This window comes from Suncus etruscus, chromosome 19 (assembly GCF_024139225.1).
Source record: "Suncus etruscus isolate mSunEtr1 chromosome 19, mSunEtr1.pri.cur, whole genome shotgun sequence".
NCBI lineage: Eukaryota > Metazoa > Chordata > Mammalia > Eulipotyphla > Soricidae > Suncus > Suncus etruscus.
Genome location: NC_064866.1, coordinates 38,872,830 through 38,895,703, shown reverse-complemented (window position 1 = coordinate 38,895,703; position 22,874 = coordinate 38,872,830). Strand labels below are relative to the sequence as shown.

The 22,874-nt window shown below is 38.2% G+C and overlaps 1 protein-coding gene across 2 annotated transcripts in view; it reads left to right on the top strand.

The window, feature by feature from the left end:
- The window catches only part of ASAP1 (ArfGAP with SH3 domain, ankyrin repeat and PH domain 1), a 310,217-nt gene that overhangs the window by 156,164 nt on the left and 131,179 nt on the right, over positions 1-22,874 (top strand). For both annotated transcript variants that reach the window (XM_049765558.1, XM_049765559.1), the window contains one exon: positions 4,019-4,091. In XM_049765558.1, the coding sequence (XP_049621515.1) occupies positions 4,019-4,091 (73 nt within the window). The remainder of the gene's footprint in view (positions 1-4,018; positions 4,092-22,874) is intronic.

Below are 22,874 nucleotides of genomic sequence, written 5' to 3'. Positions count from 1 at the left end.
AAAATACAAAGTTGGGTTCTGAGATGTAGCTTAGTGAGGCGAGTAGAAAGAAACCTGTGGATATTTGATAAAATCTTAGCTAGGGAAGGGCTAGACTATTATTAGAAACACACAAATCCCTGTCTCCTGTCCTTTCTTTTCTTTCCCCTTCTGTTCTTACATGTCTTTTCTTGAATTGTTTGCCCTCAGTTGTAGATTCAGAATGCAGACACACATACTTAAACATAGTTTTCATGAATTGAGAGAAAATCCTTTTGTAGCCCCCATTGCCTGCCTCTTTTCTCTTAGCTTTTATTTAATTTCATGTGTACAACATTTCACCAAAGGCCACTGCAAGTGTTGCATGTCTAACAGTTGAGGGACTGGCACTTTATAGCACGTCGAAACTTGTTATTCCCAGAGGGAGTCTTGCTTGATTGAAAGATGATCTGTCCAGACTCTCAAACAGTAGTTCTTCCAAGTGCATTTTACATGGCTTCTTCCTGACAAGTACTATAGGATAAAGAACGGAGTGCCACCCAGGCCTAGCTTTGACTGCAGCTGTCAAATGTGGGCATTATTAATAACCTTTAAAAATGTGTTATGAAATTTACACCCTATTAGTTTATAGATGAACTGGCAAAATTTCAACATAAATTCCAATACCTTCCTCAAAAAACGAAAAACAGTGTTCCTGATGACTGGTCTCATAAAGTATTATAGCTGACATTTTTTGCATTTTTTGTTCATTCGAAGTCATTAACTCTAAATGTACATAGACATTAAAACCCACTTATTAATTTCTTTATGGAATCCTTCCCAGAAAATTTCCTTTCCAAAAGTTGAACTGATGGGTAATTTTCTTCTAGAAGCAGATCTTTATTCCTTTCTGAGAAATTTTTTTTAAAAAAGAAAAACGTAGGATCCCAGGGAAAGAAACCTGGGTAAACCTTTTACATTGGATTGAAAAAGGATCACCTGTTTCTTCTTTGATGTGTGCCAACTGGCAAGCTCTGTATAAAAGCTGTTTGTCTTTTAAATAGTGGTGTTCGAATTATTTTTAAATATTTTATTTTATTATAGAGTAGAGTATGCATTTTCAGTCATTTAACATTGCGATCTTGGTAAGGCATCTTAAGTGATTTGATTCTATTGGCAAAGATAACAAAAATAAGAAAATGGAGCTATATCAAATATATATAAATATACATATTTGTATACTATGTACAAAATAATTTGTGTATTGTAAAAGAAAATCGGACTGAAATGAAAAGACATACATTGAATAGGAGAGAATATTTGGACACAATGCATTCAATAAGAAAGTAATACCCAAGATATATAAAGCATTCACAAAATTCAGTTAAAAAGAAACTAGTGACTCTATGAAGAATTGGAGGGGCTGGAACAATTGTGCAGATGATTAGGACACTTATATTTGCACATGGTCAATCAAGATTCCATCTCCCCTACTCCACAGGGCCCCCCAAATCAAATCAAATGAGGTTCCATCTGACACCAGTTAGAATGGCAAACAAAACAATAGAAGAATTCCCATGTAATCCCAGTGATTTCACTTCTTGCCAATCTATCCCATAATAGATATTTTTAATATTCATGCCACAGTTTAAACAAGGAATAACCCACTCCATCCAGTCTTATTTATACATAACTCACATTTTCTTTCTTCACACACTATAAGCAGCCTCAATGTTTTGAAGCTTTTTTTAACAATGGATAGTCTTGTCCTTAAGATGAGTTTATTTTTATGAAAGTTCACCACAGATTTCACTAAAATGGAGAACTGGGTTACAGTTAGGAAATGAGGATGTGTCGTCAAGACCAGAGCTCTCATTTCTGCTCTGCCACTCTGGACAAGATAATCATTCTGTGCCTCTGTTTCCTCATTTAAAATGTGAATTTAAGAAAGGTTTTTATTACATAGGATTGGGCAGATGGGGTGGGGTTTTGAGCCACACCTGGTGGTACTCAGAGACTATTCCTAGCTTTGTGCCTTTTGCCACAGTATTTACCCCTTTAAAATCCCAGTGAGGGATATTGAAAGAAAATAAAGTGATATGCATGATGCCCTTTCAATAATAGTATTGAAAACTGAAGAAAGGGAGGAATGAAGAATAAAAGAGTCTTTCATAGAAGGAGACACAGGAAGGAAACTGGGGACAATGATGGTGGGAAGAATATAGTAGTAAAGGGATGGATAGTGAAATATTTTATGACTGAAATTCAACCATCAACAACTTTGTAACTCATGGTGATTTAATAAAAATAAAATAAAATCCCAGTGTGGCCTGCTGAGAAGGGAATACTTATAACCTTTTTTTTTTTTTTTTTTTTGGTCATACCTGGCTTTGCGCTCAGGAATTGCTCCTGGCAGGCACAGGGGGACAACCCATATGGGATGCTGGGATTTGAACCACTGTTCGTCCTGGATTGGCTACATGCAAGGCAAACGCCCTACTGCTATGCTATTTCTCTGGCCCCTAGTTGTAACCTCTTTGGACTTCATTTTATTAGCTGAAATTTTAAGGCTTAGATGGATATGAATGCATACTTAATTTTCAATTTTTCTATATAAGCTTAGCATATATGTTTACATGCTAAATAATTATTAATCTTGGTTCATCCAAATCTTGACATTCTATCTGAGCTGATTGATTATTGAATCTCCTGAGGAAACAGAGAAGAGCATTGTTACTTTAAGAAGTTTGGACTCAGGGCAGGAGCAGTGTCGCGGAGTGCTAAGGCAATCCCATATGGTCCTCCAAGCCAGGAGTGATTTCTGAGTGCATAGCTGGGAGTAACCCCTGAGTGTTGTTGGGAGTGGCCGATCCCCCCCAACAACCAAAGTTTGGTCTTTGCAGCATGTGTCTAGACTTGTTCACTGTCCATCCACTTTTTTTTTTTTTTTTTTTTTGGTTTTTGGGCCACACCCTGTAACGCTCAGGGGTTACTCCTGGCTATGCGCTCAGAAGTTGCTCCTGGCTTCTTGGGGGACCATATGGGACACCGGGGGATCGAACCGTGGTCCATCCAAGGCTAGTGCAGACAAGGCAGGCGCACCTTACCTTTAGTGTCACTGCCCGGCCCCATCCATCCACTTTTTAAACTGACTTTTGAAGTATAATAAACATGTAGAAAAGACTGCATATTCTAAATGTACAAGTCAGTAAACTTTCAGAGACAGGACACAATTGTGTATCTGGCACTTAGATTAGAAATCATCAGGGCCTGTCCTTTAGAACCCTCTACTTACAGCACAGATATATTTATGTATATATGTTTATTACTCATCAACAAATTATGATTACCAGCCTCATTTTATATGCAGTGTTTATTTTAATACACAGAAACCTTATATACAACTAGCTTTCTACTATATTTTGTTTCCCTCAAAAGGAGTCCTTTAATATTGTGTAAAGCCTTCCAGGTCACTTATTACTTTTAATGAAATGTTCTTTCCATAGTTGCCACTGGTGACAAGATCCATGTCCTTGGTTCCCTTGGGTGTAGGATCCTCATATAAACTCTGTTAAAGCTCCCAGACTTATTTAGTCTACCACTTCGTTGTCGGGGTTGGGGGGCGGGGGGGGGACGGACTACTCATTGCCATGCTGGAAATCTTATCTTATTTAAGCAAAGAAGCAAACAGAAAATGATCCCCAAATTGCACCTGAACCAACTGCCCCAGATTCTTCTAAGGCAGGGGAGGTTCTTGCTGAGTTTGGGAAGCACTGCTCTGAGGTGTAGAAATAAGTCTTAGGATTTCTCAGGAATCTCTTTCTATCCTGTGCATATTTGAAATAGAACTCTATCATTTTACCCAACATTGAGCTTTCTGGTACAACTCCCAAATATCCCAAGCACATAAATTCTCAAGCCTCTGTTACATCTCTAACATGGTTGATTGCTTGTTAATATGTCAGTTTTCTTTTTCTATGCAGTTATAACTTATTCTCTTTATTTTTGGCCAAAATTTTGACCATATCTCTTTCCCCATCCCCCCATTTTTCTCTTTCAGGCTCTAGACCAAGATAGGACAGCCTTACAGAAAGTGAAAAAGTCCGTAAAAGCAATATATAATTCCGGTCAAGGTAAGTACATCCCAAAGCATGAGTTATATATAATAAAATCAGTCATATATACTGACTATAGTGTTTTCTTTGTTATTTGTAGATGCTAAGTTTATAGCAAAGGTTACAAATAGAAAATTAACCAAGTCAAAGAAATTTAGGTTTATTTCTTTTTTCCTCTGGCTCTGATATCTGCTCAAACTTGCTTACTTTTCCAAAGGGAAAAGAATAGTTGTGTATTTTATTATACATTCAATAGACTTGTAGGTAAATTTGCTGCAAGAAATGTAAGGAATTTAAAACTTCTCCATGTCTCAGGCAGTCTGTAATTTTGTGGCCTAAGTTAAACACAGAAGATCGTTTTCTTCTTGAGAGTCTCTAAACACATTTGAAAATGAAATTTGGTAGCAAGAGGGGACAAGGTTAAACTCAGGGCTGGACCCAATCTGCTAACTCATTTTTCCTTGTGACTCAGGGATGCCAAGTTACCTGTGCTTTGGTCTGTTGACTGTCATCATGGAGACAAAGATTTTTGTCAGTAAATAAAAAGAAACAAACCAAATTAAGGTCAACAATGGGTAGCCACAAGAAATGGTAGCTGCCAGGGCCTCAGGACAGAGTGCCTTGGAAACATAAAATGTGTCAAGGTCTCTGACATGTTTGTTATCATAATTGCAGTACCCACTTCATCACTCAAAGGTTAAACCTTTAAGAAATTTGTTGCCTGAAGGCTGGAGAGAGAGTACTATTGTTGGGCATTTTCATTGCTTGTGGACAACCCAGGTTTAACCTCCAGCATCAGATATGGTCCCTAGACCCTGTCAGGTATAATGCCTGAGAGCAAAGTCAGTGGCTGGGTGTGGTCCAAAAATTAAGGAAGGAAGGAGGGAAAGAGAGAGGGAGGGAAGAAAGAAGGAAGGAAGATCAGTTATTTGTTGCTCATCAAGGAAGGAAGGAAGGAAGGAAGGAAGGAAGGAAGGAAGGAAGGAAGGAAGGAAGGAAGGAAGGAAGGAAGGAAGGAAGGAGGGAGGGAGGGAGGGAGGGAGGGAGGGAGGGAGGGAGGGAGGGAGGGAGGGAGGGAGGGAGGGAGGAGATAGATAGTATATACTCAAGTATAAGCTGACCCTCCCCTAATTTTACCCTAAAAACTGGGAAAACTTAGTGACTCTAGTATAAGCCGAGGTGGAAAATACAGCAGCCACTGATAAATTTCAACAATAAAAATATGTACCCAAAACAATTACAATAATTGAGGAATCAGTAAATAAATATGTAAAAACATGATTATATTTACAATACATGATTGTTTGATATACTGTATAACCATTAACATACCACATTAACCCATAATATTTAATGGCAGCTTTAACAAAAGTGAATAAACCATTTAAGACAGTAAAGCATTGTAAGTAAATGTTTAAAAATCCTGAATCCTTTTACTCCAAAATCCCTGATTATAAGGAATCAGGATTTATAAATTTATTTACATGATTTTACTGCCTTAAGTGGGTTTTTTACTTAATTAAATGTGCCATTGAATATTGTGGGTTAAATAGTTCAGTAGCATACAGTTCAGTTCAGCTGCCTACCTCTTCAGCTCAGCCAGGATTTGTGGACTGAGCTGAAGCTCTGCCCCTCCAGCAGACGGCAGAAGACAACTGGAGACTACCTACGTGTGATTCGCATGTAAATCAACCTGTATGACCCAAGTATACGCCTAGTTTGGGTTTTTCAGCACATACTCTGTGCTTGAAAAACTCAGTTTATACTCGAGTATATATATGGATAATAGGTATGTAGGTAGGCAGGCAGGCAGGCAGGCAGTAAGGTAGGAAGGTAGGCAGACAGGCAGACAGACAGATGATAGATTGCCAGAGCATACCTAAGCTTTTAGGGAGGCTCAGCCCACCTGATGTATCCTCAGATTTTCCTGGTGGGTAGAACTAATTTAGGCCCCATGGGGTTCCTCAAAAGACCCGCTGTGGATGCCTTTTTCCCCTGCGTGGATAGTTGAGGAATTTCCAGAGAGATGCCTGGCAGTACATTTTCAGCCAGTATTTGACTATCTCTCCTTTGTATATATCGGGCAAAATAATGGCCTCTATCAAATATAATTTGGCTCAGAAATTTTAACACCAAAGTTTATTTGAGAACCCTTTTTTCTGGATATAGTCAGCCCTAAAAGCAAAGACAATTTTCTCTTTGCAACTGCAGTTTTCTGGTAATCAAGGGCGTAACCAGAATGCAGATCTTGACCCTCCTTTAGAAATAGGGAAGCTCATTCTTGGGGATTTGGTTCCTCCCTTCACTTAACCTCTAAAACTATAGAGTCCAGCCTAGAAAGATCAAGTTTCTAGATATTTCCTAATTTCTAGATATTTCCTCCTAATCCTGATTTTGCATTTAAAGTAAGCTTGCAAGGAGTTACCTTGAGTTGTGACCTCTCTTGTAACTTAGAATTTTTACAGTCACACCCATAGCTTAGGTATTGTTATTGTTGTACTAGGCTCTGTAATTACAATTATTCTTCACCTCTGGCTAATTTTACACCTATAAATTCCCCTGCTCAAAAAATTAAACTTGTCGCATTCCTGGCAGAAACGTGTTGACCCCACATTCTCTGTGTGGTTTCATTTATTTCATATTTGGCCACTTGTGCTTCCACTTTCTTCTCGTGAAGTGCTATCACCCACGAGAATTGCTGAGATGCAGCACGTCTACATAAATAGACAGGCAGACAGGCAGGCAGGCAGACAATATGCTGCTTAGCCGAAAACCTGCGGTGAGGTAAGTCATGGAATATGATGGAAATGAGCACAGATTTTGTATTTGGGCATTTGGTATTTGCATTCTGGCTCTGACCCTTAACAAGGCCAGGCATGGTTACATTCATGCTCTAAATCTTCATTCTTCTGTAAAATGGAGATTGTGCTTGATGGAATTTAATGAGCTACCATTTTCTCTAAAAAGCCTCCTCTTTTGAGGAATTCAATAAATGCTATATGTCGGGGCCGGTGAGGTGGCGCTAGAGGTAAGGTGTCTGCCTTGCAAACGCTAGCCAAGGAAGAACCGTGGTTCTATCCCCCGGCGTCCCATATGGTTCCCCCAAGCCAGGGACGATTTCTGACCGCTTAGCCAGGAGTAACCCCTGTGCATCAAACAGGTGTGGCCCGAAAAACCAAAAAAAAAAAAAAATGCTATATGTCTTTCACATGTATTAATCATTTTATTTAATTGCATGATTGTCAGAAAATCACAATGTTGAAGACCACAAAGAGTGCATGATGCTTTGCACATTGACAACCTGGGTTCAAACCCCGGATTGTCCCCCTAAAAGTCCCACAGGCTCCTCCAGAAGTGATTCCTGAGCTCAGACACAGGAATAAGTACTGAGCACTGCCTATTATGCTCCAACAAACAAAATACAGAAGGAATATTTAGCAAGGCAAAATTCAACACTCAAAGACACTGTATGCCCTCCCCCTTTCCTTATCATAACAAGGAATCAATAGTCTCAACTAACTGGAAACCTAATAGTCTTTATCTTCATTCCAGCCTCTAGACCTAAGACATTCTATAATCTTAATTGTTGACACATTTTATACTCTGGTTATGTGATACCTTTATCTAATTTCTTTATATTCAATGAAACACTAACTTCTCATTAAGGCAAATAAATTTAGCTGTCAGATAATGACCAAAACGATGGTTTATCTTGGTCTAAATTATATACCTAATTTACAATATTTCTAAGAGTTTTTTTTTGGGGGGGGTTATTTTGGGGGGGGTGTTATACCCAGCAATACTCAGGAGTTACTCCTGGCTCTGCACTCAGGAATCACTACTGTCAGGCTTGGGGGACTATATGGATGTCAGGGATAAAATTCTGTTCAGCACTTGCAAGGCAGGCACCTGTCAGGCACCTTACCCACTATACTGTCACTCTGACCCCAATATGTTTCAATGTTTTATTTTAATCAGCTTCTGTGTTGTGATGGGATCTTTATATTGATCATTTGAGGAGATGAATAAGTAAAATTTTCCTGGAGATACGATTCATTGAAGACTTCTGGTGGTTTTCTGTCCTTGATATGGGAAGATGATTTCATAGTTAAGTCTGCTTTTTTTTTTTTTTTTTTTTTGGTGAGGAACAGTGGTGTTTAGTCATTACATAAAGAAACTTGGGAACACATATGCTGTCTGGGTACATGGTGCCAGAGCACATGTTGCCCGCATCTCCCTCTTGAGAAGTGGACTTTCATGCTTTGTTGTGTACTAGAGCTCTCTCCACCTTTGGGAAAAATAAATCTGTGTTCTACCTTGAGCAAGTTAGTTTTTCTCTTTTTTTGGTTTTTGGGTCACACCTGATGATGCTCAGGAGTTTCTCCTGGCTACATGCTCAGAAATCACTCCTGGATTGGGGACTATCTGGGGCGTCATCCACCTGCAATCTGTCCTAGGCTAGCACAGGCAAGACAGATACCTTACCGCTTGTGCCACCTCTCTGGTCCCACTTTCTCTCTTTCTTATCCCATCCCTCCTTCTCCTCAGTATCTCTGAATAAAATCTGTTTTTACATCAAACAAACAAAAAAAAAACAACTAAATTCAGTATCAATCCTAACTTTGTCAGTTTGTTAAAGTCAAAATTCTTTAACTTTCATGGGTCTTAAGTGACACAAAGATGAGATCAGATATAATTTATAAAAATATTACACGGACAGAATAAAGTATAGTATTTAAGTCTCTTAACACATCACCTGCTACAGTAGTAGCTACACAGCACAGTTGATAGGGAAAAAAGATAAGAAATGTACATGCCTTTTCTGTATTGTTAGCCATTCTATAAATACTATTGAGCAAGTCTCTATTTATGATGATTATATAAGCCATTACATGCCTCAGTAGAGTCAGTTCTCCATGATGTTATAATTTATATATGTGACACACAACATCTGAGCCACTGAACAGTGAGCTATGATTTGTACCTATAAGGTGCCACCACAATTTCTGTATCAGGGTCCTGTGTGACATTTTTTCTCCTAACTCTTCTTGCTCAAGACATTTCCTTTTTTGGTCACAATAAACTCATCATTTAGCACCTCCACAGTGACTTTTGTACTGGATGGGAATATGTTGCATATTGCAAGTCAGCCCCTGAAGAGGTTGACTGATGGAGGGATGGAGAATGAGGCCTTTCTCTTCCAGCTCGGAGCACGCGTCTGCCACCCTGCACAATCACCTTGCACAATCACCAATCAGGTTAGGGTGAGTAACCTAGTAATCCCCTAAAATATTTACATACACAACAGTTGTATGATTTTCTTGGTCACAAATTTCTTGGATGTGACAAGAGGGAGAGGTGTGTCAGGCAAGAAAATTCAAGGGCTGAATGCACAGTTTTATTACCATTTTCTTCACCCAATTACATTTTTTCAATGGATGGAAACTATCACAAGATGAATTTTGAACCTTCTTGTCTAGATTAGGAGTTACATATTTTTAATAGGATAGTTTGAAGTCAAGTTTTTTAAAGTTAGTTACAGCTAAATAAAATGTAAAATTGGCAGCCTTGGTAGACAAGTAGACAAGTTTTGAATGGTTAATAGTACCATGGACTAATAAATACAATATTGAATAGTGCAGAGAGAACATTCGTACCATTTTAGAAACTTTTTGCTATTATAGAAAAACTTAGAAAATCATAGTAACAGGTATGTGATTTTGATGTGCAGATAAAAATGGTAATTACTAGGGTAAGTCCCTTGCCTTGTATGTGACTGACATGGATTCAATTCCCAATGTCTCATCATCCAGGAGCTATCTCTGTACTCAAAACCAGGAGTGAGCTTTGAGCCCCCTGGGTGTGGCCCAAAAGCAAACAAAAATTGGTAACTGCTGAATTGGCCTATGAACCTAATAAAGGCAAGTGGTGAACCCTTTTTTGTTATTGTTGTTTATTTATCAACGCATTTGCCCACAAATAGATGTTTAGCATATATTACAATGCTGCTGTATATGATGTTGGGTGTAATGGACAAACCAAGTATATTCTCTGTTTTCATGAATTTTATCATCTAGTACAGATAAATATTAATTACTAAAGTGTTCATAAATCATCAAAATTATTTTTTGGAACTAGGAAGTTCTATAACAAGGAATCTGTTATAGGATGGACCATGGTTTGATCCCCCTGCATCCCATATGGTCCCCCAAGCCAGGAGCATCACCAGGTGTGGCCCAAAAAAACAAACAAACAAATAAAATATCTGCTATCATTTGAGTAGGCTACTACAAGGGAATGCCTTCAAGTATATGACACCTATTGGTGTTTGTACTGTTTCAAACTAAGCTACCCACATTAAGAAATAAGACTCCCCCAATCCCCATTTTAGATGATAAATCTAAAGTTTAAGGAGCTAAGCCTACCCAGTAATGGAATGAAAGTCTGGCTAGCTCCAGCTTTGCTGTGGACAACAAAGTCTTCTATTTGGAGCATGGCAGGCAGGGCTAAACAAGAGCAGAATTAATTACTACTCATTGTCATATGAATCCCTGGGAAACTTTTGAGTGGCTGTTAAATAGTCACTAACCACGAGTATTCGTGACAGATTCCATCAAATGTTATTTCCAAGCTACGACTTTGGTGGTTCCTGATAAAGGGCCATAATACTAATTGCCATTCCCATGACTTGGAAATATCAATATAGACTTAGCTCTCATACATTTTTGGGGCCTCGTGGGGTTTCTGCAGTCACAGATGACTATAGCATGGCCAGCCTTGGGGCCAACATGTGTGGGCAGTAATACTGTTGACATTTAATTCCTACAAATAGCCAGATGAGTAAAACAGTGATGTTGCACATCTTTCCATGATACATGCTCATGGAATTTGAACGTCCCATTCAAGTGCCTTTTGGGCTCTTCCAAAGAAACCACAAGAGGCTAAACTTTGGTATCTGCCTCTCAGTGTGTTTTTATCATTTTCTTGTTCTCTCACAGGGCTTAAGTGACACCAAAACCATCTGATGTCCTTTAAGGGTTTAAAAAGTGTGGAGTTTGTTTTGTTTTGTTTTGTTTTGGGGTCACACCGGTGATGCTCAGGGGTTAACCCTGGCTATGCGCTCAGAAATTGCTCCTGGCTCGGGGGACCATATGGGACACTAGGGGATAGAACCGGGGTCCATCCTAGGTTGGCATGCACAAGGCAGACGCCTTACAGCTTGCATCACCGCTCCGGCCCCTAAAAAGTATGTTTTACTTCTTTTTGACATTATACCAAAATGATTGGCAAGATGATTGAGAATAGAAGATTGTGTTCTTAATGTATATTATTATTTATTTATTTATTTTGGTTTTTGGGTCACACCCGGTAAGCACTCAGGGGTTACTTCTGGCTCTATACTCAGAAATCGCTCCCGGCAGGCTCAGGGGACCATATGAGATGCCAGGATTCGAACCACCATCCTTCTGCATACAAGGCAAATGCCCTACCTCCATGCTATCTCACCAGCCCCATATTATTTTTATGTATAGGGTTTATCAGTATTTTTGTAAGCAGCATAAAAATAACTGAAATTTTTATTGAAATAGCAAATTATTGCTCTGCAAACTTTTTGTTTGAACTTTACTTTAGGAAATTGTTTCTATTACTTATCTCCACTGTGAATAAAGATACTTAAAAAAAAAAAGAATTCTGTGAAATGCTTGGGTTAGGGGAAAACTTTCCAAGTTGTTTAGTTTCCTTCCTTACATTTATTTTTTTCCTTTTTTAAATTTTGAAGTCTTTGTGGCCAGAGCAGTAGTACAGCAGATAGATTACTTGCCTTGCATGTGGCCAATCCAGCCTACACATGGGTAAGAACTTCTGCTGTCCTGTGCCTGTCTAAACATAGATGAGGGGGAAGAGATGTAAATGTCATGCTGGAGGTTTCTTTTATCCCATTATCTCTCTCCCTCAGCCATCCCATTATTTATTTTGACTGGATACCTTTTGGATAGGTGGCATTCAAAATGACCGATTAAGGAGCTAGGGCCGTAGTATAACAGGTAAGGCGTGTGTGCCTCACACAGAGCCTACTCAGGTTCAATCCCCAGCATCCAATATGGTAGGTTCTCTGAACTCAGCTCTTGAGTCTAGAAGCTGGGATATCTGGGCAGGCTGCAGCCAAGTAAAGAATTTAGGGACCGCTGCCTACTTCCTACCCCATGAATCCTCTGCCTTTTCCCATCCCAGACTCCTTGCTCTTTTGATGCGTCCCTCTTTTGTTTTTCTCAAATGAAGTTGGATTCACACACACACACACACACACACACACACACACACACACACACAAACACACACATACACACACCCTGAACACAAAGCTTGGAGTCAGTAGCCAGCCCTTGAGCACTGCCAGATATGATCTGTAAGCAAACAGAAAGACCAATTAATTTAGTTTACATAGTCCTTCTTCACTCCACCATTACTATATGGTACTCTTGGTCAGACGTCATTATGTCGCTTCTTTAGAAAAAAACAGATGATCACTTTTAGACAGAACAGCTGTTAGGAAAATAAACGGATGCACACTATATTTTAATAAAGTAGAACGGTATTGTGATTCAGATTATGTCTGGCATACCACATTCCATTCTATCAAATTACTTAGTTGAGTTTTTTTGTTTGTTTGTTTGTTTATTTTTCGGGCCACACCTGTTTGATACTCAGGGGCTACTCTTGGTTAAGCGCTCAGAAATTGCCCTTGGCTTGGGGGAACCATATGGGACGCCGGGGGATCGCACCGTGGTCTTTCCTTGGCTAGTGCTTGCAAGGCAGACACACCTTGCCTCTAGCGCCACCTCGCTGGCCCCTAGTTGAGTTTTTTTTTTTTTTTAACTTTGTTGAACAAAGAAATAATATTACCCAAACTCCTATCTGTACTTTCCCTTGGGAGTCAAGAGGCTGCATATTAAGAATGCATTGACTTTGTCTCTGATAAAATACATTTTTTGCACAAATGAAAGTGCACTTGATGATTATATTGTAACTTCCTTAAGATGTAAGATAAGATATATTTGGAATAAAGTTCAGCTTATTCATGATACATGATGTCCCTCAAGAAATCGCTAACATCATTAGCTAGACAGAACTATAAACCATTTTAATTCATTTGAATAGAAAGTGACACTGACTATAATTTGACTGTAAGCATATGTAGGAAGTGCTGTTTCCATGATATGCTATGTTGTCATCAACATATTCACAGCTTTTCCACTTTCAATATAAAGCAAGCACTTGGCTTTTTTATTTCCTTCACTTGTATCCCCCTGTTTTCAATTAGAATGATAGAGTGTGCGGTTTTATAAGAACATTTGTGTTTTTAAAAGCAAAATTAACGTGTGATGTTCGTCCCAGATTTTTGTTTGCTAATTTATTTCAAGAAATAGCTCATAGAATATGATGCAATCTAAGATTTTAAAGGAAAAGTTTTGAATTCATCAGTGCATGGGAAGTGAATGTTTTTGTATCCAAGCAACTTCACTTTAGCTAGTTTTTTCTAATTAGCATTTCTTCAAATTTGAAGGTAGAGTATAAAGTGAATTGTAGCTAAACTGATCATTAAGTTTAGTGGCTTTCTGTAGTGTTATGTCATAATATACATTTAATCCTGTGGTTATTTTTAATTCAGTGAAGATAATTTTTCTTAAAAGACACGGATACAGGATAAAGTAGATTAGAATTTTAATGGATTTTGAGGAATAAAACGTCAAGTGGTAGTGTATCCAAAGAGCAAGTGTCTGTAAATAGGAAGTTTTCTCTTTTCTCTTGCTAAGTTTATGGGCTCTGATATTTTGTTGTTGTGGAAACCATATCTATTGCTGGGGCCCTAGGGCCAGGGATGTGAAATGTAGTGCTGAAAGTCACAAGCTACTTAAATGTTATATGGAAGGCACGTATCCTACTACTTCAACCAAATTCTTGGTCCGAGAGTCAAACTTTTTTTTTTTTAAGTTTGAGGCCACTCCCAGCAGCAGTCAAGGGATACTCCAGGCTCTGGATTCAGAAATCATTCCTGGTCTTCTCAGGGGAATGCTGGGAATTGAACCTTAGTCATCTGTGTGCAAGGCAAACTCCCTATCTTCTGTGCTAGAGCCCAATAGTCAAACTTTTTAAGACCTTTTTTTAAATAAAATTTTTGAGACCAATGTGAATTACAAATCTTTCACAGTTGTATTTAAGCTACATAGTGACAGTGAACTAGGGCCGTTCCCAACACCAGTGTTGACCTTCCTCCAACACTGTTCCCAGCATGCATACCATACCTCCACCCATAGCCCCCCTGGACTGCTAGTGTAACAGGTCCCTTTTGTGTATAGTTTGCTTTAGTTCGGGTCTTTTGATTCTATTATCGTTGACTTTGGGTTGGGTATTTAGGTTACTCCTGGATCTATGTTCAGAAATCACTCCTGCCTGGCTCAGGGGACAATATAGGATGCCGGGATTTAAACCAGTGACCTTCTGCATGCAAGGCAAACACCTTACCTTCATGCTATCTCTCCCACCCCAGGTTTGACCATTTTTGTTTCACTCAGTGCTCCTGAGATTGCTTGGCCCCTGGGTCACAGCCACTTTTTGCTTCTCTCAATTTGTAGGAAAACAGAGAAATATGAGGCCAAACAAGATGATTCATGTTCTGTAGTTCTGAAAAAAAAAAAAAATAACTGGTGAGAGACCCTGTCTAGAAGCTATAAATATAAATAAAAGAAAAAAAGAAAAGAAAAAATTAAATAAAAAAAGAAAATGGGGGGCAGATGTGGCAAGTTTGGGGAGTATTATTTTTGTTTGGGTTTGTTTTTTGGTTTTTGGGGATTTTTTGTTTTGTTTTGCTTTGTTTTTGCCTGGGCACAGTAAATATTGGGGAAATTAGAAAGGAAATTTCCTTGTCCTAAGAGATACAGGGTGTCTCTTACTCTTGAAGTATACTATCCTGAGACTGGCAATAGTCTCAGGACATGCTAGTTGTCCTTTATGGTCTTTATGGTGACAGGAAATGTCTTGCTCAGTCACAGTTGTCAAAGTCAGCCCTCTTTAATTAGAGATCTTGGTTTTTGAACAGATCATAGGACAAAGCATAGAATAGTCTTTCTTTATGGTCCCAGGAAAAGTTCTGCTCAGTGGTGGTTGTCGTAGTCAGTCTTTTGTAATTAGTGATCTTGGTTTTTGCATAGATCCTAGGACAGACGGCCTTCTGGTTTCATCTCACCTTTGGTGATGAAGTAGGGCAACCTGCTCTTAGATCAAGACTATTGCTGTTTCCTTGTCATCAGGGTATTATATGAACCTACCCTGGCTGAGGTTGGTGCCAGAACGGTATTAGGCCCTCTCTGGGAGGGGGGGGGTAGTTTGATTCCTGGTGCTGGTGCAGGGAATTGTGCCAGTTCTATGGTTGGGATCTGGGGTTCTGGGTTATATACTCAGTGTTCGATCAACTTGAGGTCTAAGTCTATCTAGTTCTCATGCCAAATGTTCAGGGTGGAAGGCACCCCTATAAAATTTCTGAATGGAGAGAGGGGTAATATATAAGACGTGCTATATGCAGTATAGACATGGATTATTTACAATACAGATTAGGCACACATACAGGAATCCACTACATACACACTTATATACAGACATTAGAGATCTACTCATTGGTTGCAGTTGGAGGCATGACCCTTATGAGATGGGTAGAGTGTTTAAAAAATGAATTAATTTAAAAAGTAAATGAAAAAAATTTTTTTATGAAAATGGCCTATCATAGGAGAAAGGTTTTTCCAAGTACTAGGTACTTCATCAGTGGTGGGGGTGAACTTTGCTTAATGAAGCTTTCAGGATTAGATTGTGCATGGAGCATTTTAGGATATTCCTAGAGTACTAAGCAATATGGTAGTGAGCACTGCAAGAGAATTCTACCTTATGTAGTATCATCCACCGTGTCTTTGATGATAGAATGCCATTGGGATCAAACTTAAATCAAAGGACTACATCAAACCAAAAAGTATGGCAAAAACAAACAAACAAACAAACAAAAACACAGGTTAAAATTAGAAGTGTTCTTCCTGTATTTTTCCTCAATGAACTTTATAGGTTCGGTTCTGATTTCAAGGTCTTTAATCCATTTTGAGTTGATTTTTGTGTAGGATGTGAGCTATGGATCAATCTTTAGTTTCTTACAGGTGGTTATTGATGTTGTTCCAACATCATTTGTTGAAGAGATTGTCTTTGTTCCATTTCAAGTTCTTGGCTCCTTTGTCAAATATTAGATAACCTTATGTTTGGGGGTATGTCATTGGATATTCTACTTTTTAAGACTTTTTGAATGAAGTAAACATGTTAATATAATATTAAACTAAGTCCTGGAAATAGAAGGCTTTATGTAGAAATACTGTACTTTGAATGAAAGGAGTGCCAGCAAAAAGTTTCTTTTTATTTTTTACTTAATTTTTTTAGACTAGTTCTTTGGACCCTTCAGGGTGTTTTACATTCTTGCGGCTCATTGTTACTCTTTAAGAGTAAAAACAAATGGAAAGAATGAATTATTCAGAATGCTGGAAGGCAGCTTTTTCCAATAGGAATATTGTTACCTGCTTTGTGAGTTTGTTTTATTTTCTGTCTTCCCTGTGTATACATCCTTTCTTTCAATTTAAGAAAAAATTTAAAAATAGGGGCCAGAGAGATAGCATGGAGGTAGGGCGTTTGCCTTGCATGTAGAAGGGCAGTGGTTCAAATCCCCGCATCCCATATGGTTCCCCCGAGCCTGCCAGAAGCGATTGCTGAGCATAGAGCCAGGAGTAACCTCTGAGCACTACTGGGTATGACCCAAAAACCAATAATAATAATAGTAATAATAATCATGATAGAGGCTGGAGAGGTGATTCAAGTGGTAGGGCATCTGCCTTTCACGTGCTAACCTAGGACAGACTGTGGTTCCATCCCCAGGTGTCCTATATGGTCCCCCAAGCCAGGAGCAATTTCTGAGAATCACTGAATGTGGCCCAAAAAAGCCAAAAAAAAAAAAAAAAAAAAAAAAACACTATATCTCTTGAGAATATTTAAAGATTAGCTCTTCTTGAACAAAATTGAGAGCACATATTCCACAATCAACAGCATAGGTTTCTTAAAGCATCAGATTGAATATCCCTGGTCTGCAAAAACAGAATTTCCCTATGGATAACTATCAAAACCATTTCATTTTAATGGATGGATTTTGGTAAAAAATAATAATAATAATAATAATAATAATAATAATAATAATAATAAAGTTTGTTTTTATGCTTTGTTGAGGACTTACTATATTTTAGAAACCTTACAGTCACTGGCATCAGTCCTCTGTGAAAGACATTGTTCTCAATTTAGGGGGCAATAGACATCAGATTTAAATGCCTTACACTGTTGAAATTAGAACTAAGGTTTGAATGCTCTCAAAGTAGCTGAAGCAGAATTACCTGTGATTAGTTCTTAGAAGTCAGTGACTTCTAACTGCTTGTTGGCCTCGAAGAAGGCACTGAGACTCAGATGATCTGCGTAGGACATGTCGCCCTGGAGCATATCCCTGAGAAGGGAGATAGCATTTAAAAGTCAGTAATCCTGGAACATGAAAGTGCTACTTGGAAAACTCAAGAGTTGTTTTATTACTTCAAAGAACAAATTAGAATTTGCCAAAACTACAAACATTTCTCTAAGATCACTTCTACCGCTGCATCCTCTAGAATTTGGATAATTCATGTATGAAAAATGTAGCACTTAAATCAGCCTATTCTCTAAGACAAAGCATGCCTCTGCTATGCACCATTAAAATCATAGTATGGAATAGGTCAGAAAAATCTACAAGTGGCTCATAGATCTTGTTACAATAGATCAACAACTGTAATCAGTTATTGGTTTAGCCCCAAATTGATGGCTGGAGCACTCAGAGACTACTTTGAACAGTTGTTTCCTCTTTTCTGAAAATGGAAAAATAATTTCTGCTTCATTGCATTGATATGTAGATAGCATGAAATGTAGGTACTTGATACTAGTGGCAGAGATGATGACCTTTCTCATCAACATGAGGCTTTCTGAACTTGTAGGACAATCAGAAGCAAGCCTAATTTTTTATGTTGGATTCTCCTATTGTTAAGATATGTGTAAGTAATTTTGGCTTGCCCATCCAGTCTCAAGCTTTATCTTTTCTTTTTTTAAATGTGTGTTTAGAGAACCAAATGTGTTACCAGAGATCCAACCTGGGTTGGATACATGCAAGGCAAGTACCTTACCCAGAGTACTGTCTCAATGTCCCCAAATCATTTTCCAGTTTCTTTTCTTTCTGAAACTACAGTTACTACTCCAGGCTTATTATAGCTTTCAAAATATATATATTCTTTGTATTCCAGTTTGGGTAATTTCTTATTTTGGGGAATTCTTTTGGGGGGGCACACCAGGTAATGCTCAGTGGTTATTCAGGCGTTGCTATGCACTCAGAAATCACTCCTATTTTGCAGGATCATATGGGACCCTGGGAATCGAATCGAGGTCCTGGGTCAGCCAACTACAAGGCAAATACACTACCAATGTGCTATCTCTATGGCCCCATTTTGGATAATTTCTTTTTTTTTTTTTAACTTAACATACTGGAACTTCACTTTTATTTTATAGCTCTTACAATTTTCTTAGTTAAAGAACCATGATTGACAAAGTTATTAATTGTTGAGTTTTAGGAACACAATACTTCAATACCAATCCCACCACTAATGTAAACTTCCATCAGTGTTCCCATGTTCCATTTTGCCCCTCTTTACTCTTCCATCTTCACATGCCACATTGCTAGGCACAGTACAAACTTTGATGATTGTAGTTTAAATCTCATGTTTTCAGTGTTAAGTCTGTACTTTAGATATATACATATGCCACTCTTCCACATCACCAGTATAAACCTAACCCAAGCCCTAACTTGTTTTCCTTTTACTTCACTTTCTCATCTCCCCTACCCACTCCGATTTGTTTTTTTTTTTTTGTCTGCCCTTTACCTCCTTAATATACTCTTAAACCAGTCTTAAAGGAAAAACTGAAAGGTCTACTTTAAGACAAGAGAGACCAACAAACACAGCAAACTTATTTACAAAGATGACATTAAATCCTGTAAAAATCATCTCCCTCAATGTCAGTGGACTAAATTCACCGATTAAAAGACACAGAGTGGCAAAATGGGTCAAAAAAATGAATCCAACCTTCTGCTGTGTTGAGTTTTTCTGCATATCATTTTCCAGTACTCTGATTCTCTCCTCAGCTGCTGTTACCCTGCTGGCGAGGCCATCCATTGAGGTTTTCAGTTGAGCTACCGTGTTTTTCAGTTTGGAGTTTTCTGATTTCTGTCTTTGTGTTTTGTTCAGATCGATCTATGCTTTCTTTGAGTTCTACAAACATCTTCCATATTGCTATTTTAAATTTCTTATCCGAGAGGTTACTCAGATGGTTGGAATTTTTTAGGTCATCCGAGCTTTCGTCTTCATTCTCTATGTATGGTGTTTGCCTGTGAGGTTTCCCCATTGTCACGCTTGTAGTGTGGTTTTTCCTGCGTGTTGTGGTGGGGTTCATTGGTTAGAAAGAGTGCGCGGTCGTGAAGCAGACCAGCCGCTTTCTTCTGCTGCCTCTAGATGACAGTTTTTTGGGGGTGCGCTCCCTAGGCCTCTGAGGAGACCTTCAGGTATTCAAGAAACACAGACAGGCACAGGACAGATTTCCCTTTGGTTGTTGTTTTTAATTGTAAACACTATGTGCTTTGGTTTTTACTTTTCCATATGATCCTGTGCGAGGTGAGGGGTCCCAAGCAGTGGATTCTTGGTCAATCAGGCCTGTAGTTCAGTGCAGTGGCTTTCAGATGTGGTTCTACAAGTTCTCTACAATGCCAGAGATTATCTGGGACAACCTGACAGTTCTCCTGGCCCTTTCTGTCCAGGGCCTGCAGAACTGGGTGACGTTTGATGCATTGGGGACAGAGTAGTACCGGGATCAAACTTGGGTCAGTCATATGCTAAAATAGGAGTTATGATTCTTATACTATTCCTGTGGCCCCCAATATGGTCCTTTTTAGAAAGAAAATTCAGTCTTCTCTAAATCTCCCCATTGCTTTGCTCATTTTACTCATCATTTCTTTTAGAGTCATTAACATATTTATAGAATTGACATTTTGAAGTTGTATATATTAAGTTTATCATCTGGGTTCTCCTGACCTTTATTTCTTTGATTTTTAAAAATTTTTGTTTCTTTGTCTAAACAAAGATTACCAAGCTTCTTTGACCTCCTACTCTCTCTTTAGGGAAAAATAACACCCCTCTGGAAATGTATGTTAAACAGAATGCAGCCTGTATTTATAGCTTACCTCCCCTGTAGCACATAGAGATAGGGGAGATGGCATTTCCCCACTTTAAGAAAAACTAAGCTGATTGTTTGCTTAAGAGATCGTATATTTTGTCTAAACTAGATTCTGTTACCTTTCTGTGAAATAGATTGTGTTTGATGCTAATGTATTGTTAAATTTCATGATCACTTGGTGCTGCAAAAGGTATTCTTAGAGATTATTTTACTTTTAGCTCATAGTTATATATCACAGGTCTTTCTTATACATCAGACTTCTAAGATACTTGTAAAGCATAATCCTTCTAAAGAATCAGCCTAAATTCTTGGCTATTCCTTGCTAACTTTGTGAGGCTTGAATTCCAGATTTTTTTCCATTAGAAGTTACTGACATTTGTTCATCATTTTGGATATTTTCTGTCTATAGTTCAGAGTCAGCCAAGGATTTGTAGGATCTTATAGTTTTGAGCATTTCTTTTTCTATTCTCTTTTTCTTTTTTCAATTTTTTCTTTTACAGGATTTCTGTCATTACCAGGTGCTATAGCAATAGCAAACTCTGTTCTCTCTCTTACCCTCACTTAGTTCAGTAAAATGCCACTTTCTGTTAAGTTCTATTCTTGCCAGCATGGACTGAGGTCTGCTCTTAGGAAAACGATCAGTTAAGTAATAGGCTTCCCAAGTGGTTCCTTTGGAAAGGCAATATACCCGCTAATTTCTGCCTCTTTTTTGTTTGCTTACCAGTGTAATCAAATATTGCTTTTTGTATACTTAGTCCATCATTTGTTATTATTATTTACTTTATTTGTAAAAGTTAGGTATGAATAATCATTTTCTTAAGCATATAAGGAATTGATATAACACTCATCATAAGGAAATGACTGCTTTAGGAAATTGGATTTATAGAAATAACTAGAATATATCACAGGATGTGACATGTGACTTTATTATGTTTTTTAGCTTAGATTGGTGGGTAACAAATACTTAAATATAGAAAATTGGCATCCTTTTTATTCTGTCAAAACTACATAGTATCAGAGTTGAATAATAAAAGCATGAGCAGAATAAACAGTGATTTTTTTTTTGCACCCTTGATTATGCAATTCATTGACCTTACAAATACTTTGGGGTTAGGTTCCAAAGTATGGAAAGCAAACACTTGAATCTCCTTGAATAGGCTATAAGTACACTTAAAACATAATTCACAATGGTATATTGTTTTCACAAAGTATTGACATTCCTGGAGGATACCTGGTATTAACATGCATAGACACACCACTATCACCAACCACCACCATTGCTGCTACTGTCACCCTTAACCAGAGATAAATTCTATGAGCAGGAATGGAAGAATTGACTGCCATTAGCCCCTTCTGCTGAACACCTCCCTCAAAACTCATGAGTAGAATGCAGAGCCCTACTACTTTTTACATGTGCATCTTGTTCTTTTCCCTCTGTTCTCCAGCTCACTGTACTAACTTAAACCTCATCAACTAAAGACAGGCATGTCTGACATCATTCATCCTTTCTAGTCTTTATAGAGAAACTGTTTCCAGAGTTATCTTTAAGTATCTATATATACTCATTACCAATGAGTTACTTAAGCATGATCTATTATATAATTTTTTAATTTAAGTTTTTTTTAATTCTCTCTTTTTCTTTCTGGGCCCCACCAGTGCTCAGGGGTTACTCCTGATTCTGTGCTTAGAAATCATTCCTGGGGACCATATGGGATGCCACTGTCCTAGATTGAGTGCATACAAGGCAAAAGCCCTACTGCTCTGCTATCTCTTAGGCTCCATATTATACAACATTTTAGTATTACCTTTAAAGGATAAAACACTATTATAGCCTATTCAGATATTCCCTTAAAATTTTTCTAATTTTCCTCTCCTTATTAAATTTTGTATTTATAGGATTTATTTCATATAACTTTAAACTGTGTCCTAGAATTAGTCATAATGTTGAATTTTAAATTCATATGCCTGTAAAAAAAAAAGGACTAACATTTTTGAAACAAGTTTTGACTTCTTATTGACATAAAATTTCATGGAATTTTAATTTAGTTTTATTTATCTATATGTGTGTGGATGTGATCACCTCAATATTTTTTTTTAAGATCTCTTGATGCAGAGAAGTAGTACAATGGATAGAACATTTGCCTTGCATATGCCAATATCTCTGCCTCCTGCCCTCGAGGCCATCATCCCCTACCAACAGTAGGGCCTGTTGATGATGCTGACAAAAAAAAAAACAAAACACAGAAGAAAAAGAAAGACCAGGGTAGAATCCTCTCCTGGGAGCCTCTGACCTGGAGTTCCTGGGCCAACACACTAAGTGCCCCAGCCCCAGGAGGGCTGAACTGACCAGAAGGGAAAAGAAGAGGAAGTCAGTATAGTCGTTAGCCAGGTCCCTTGACTGATGGGCGAAGGCCGTAGATGCCCAGCAGA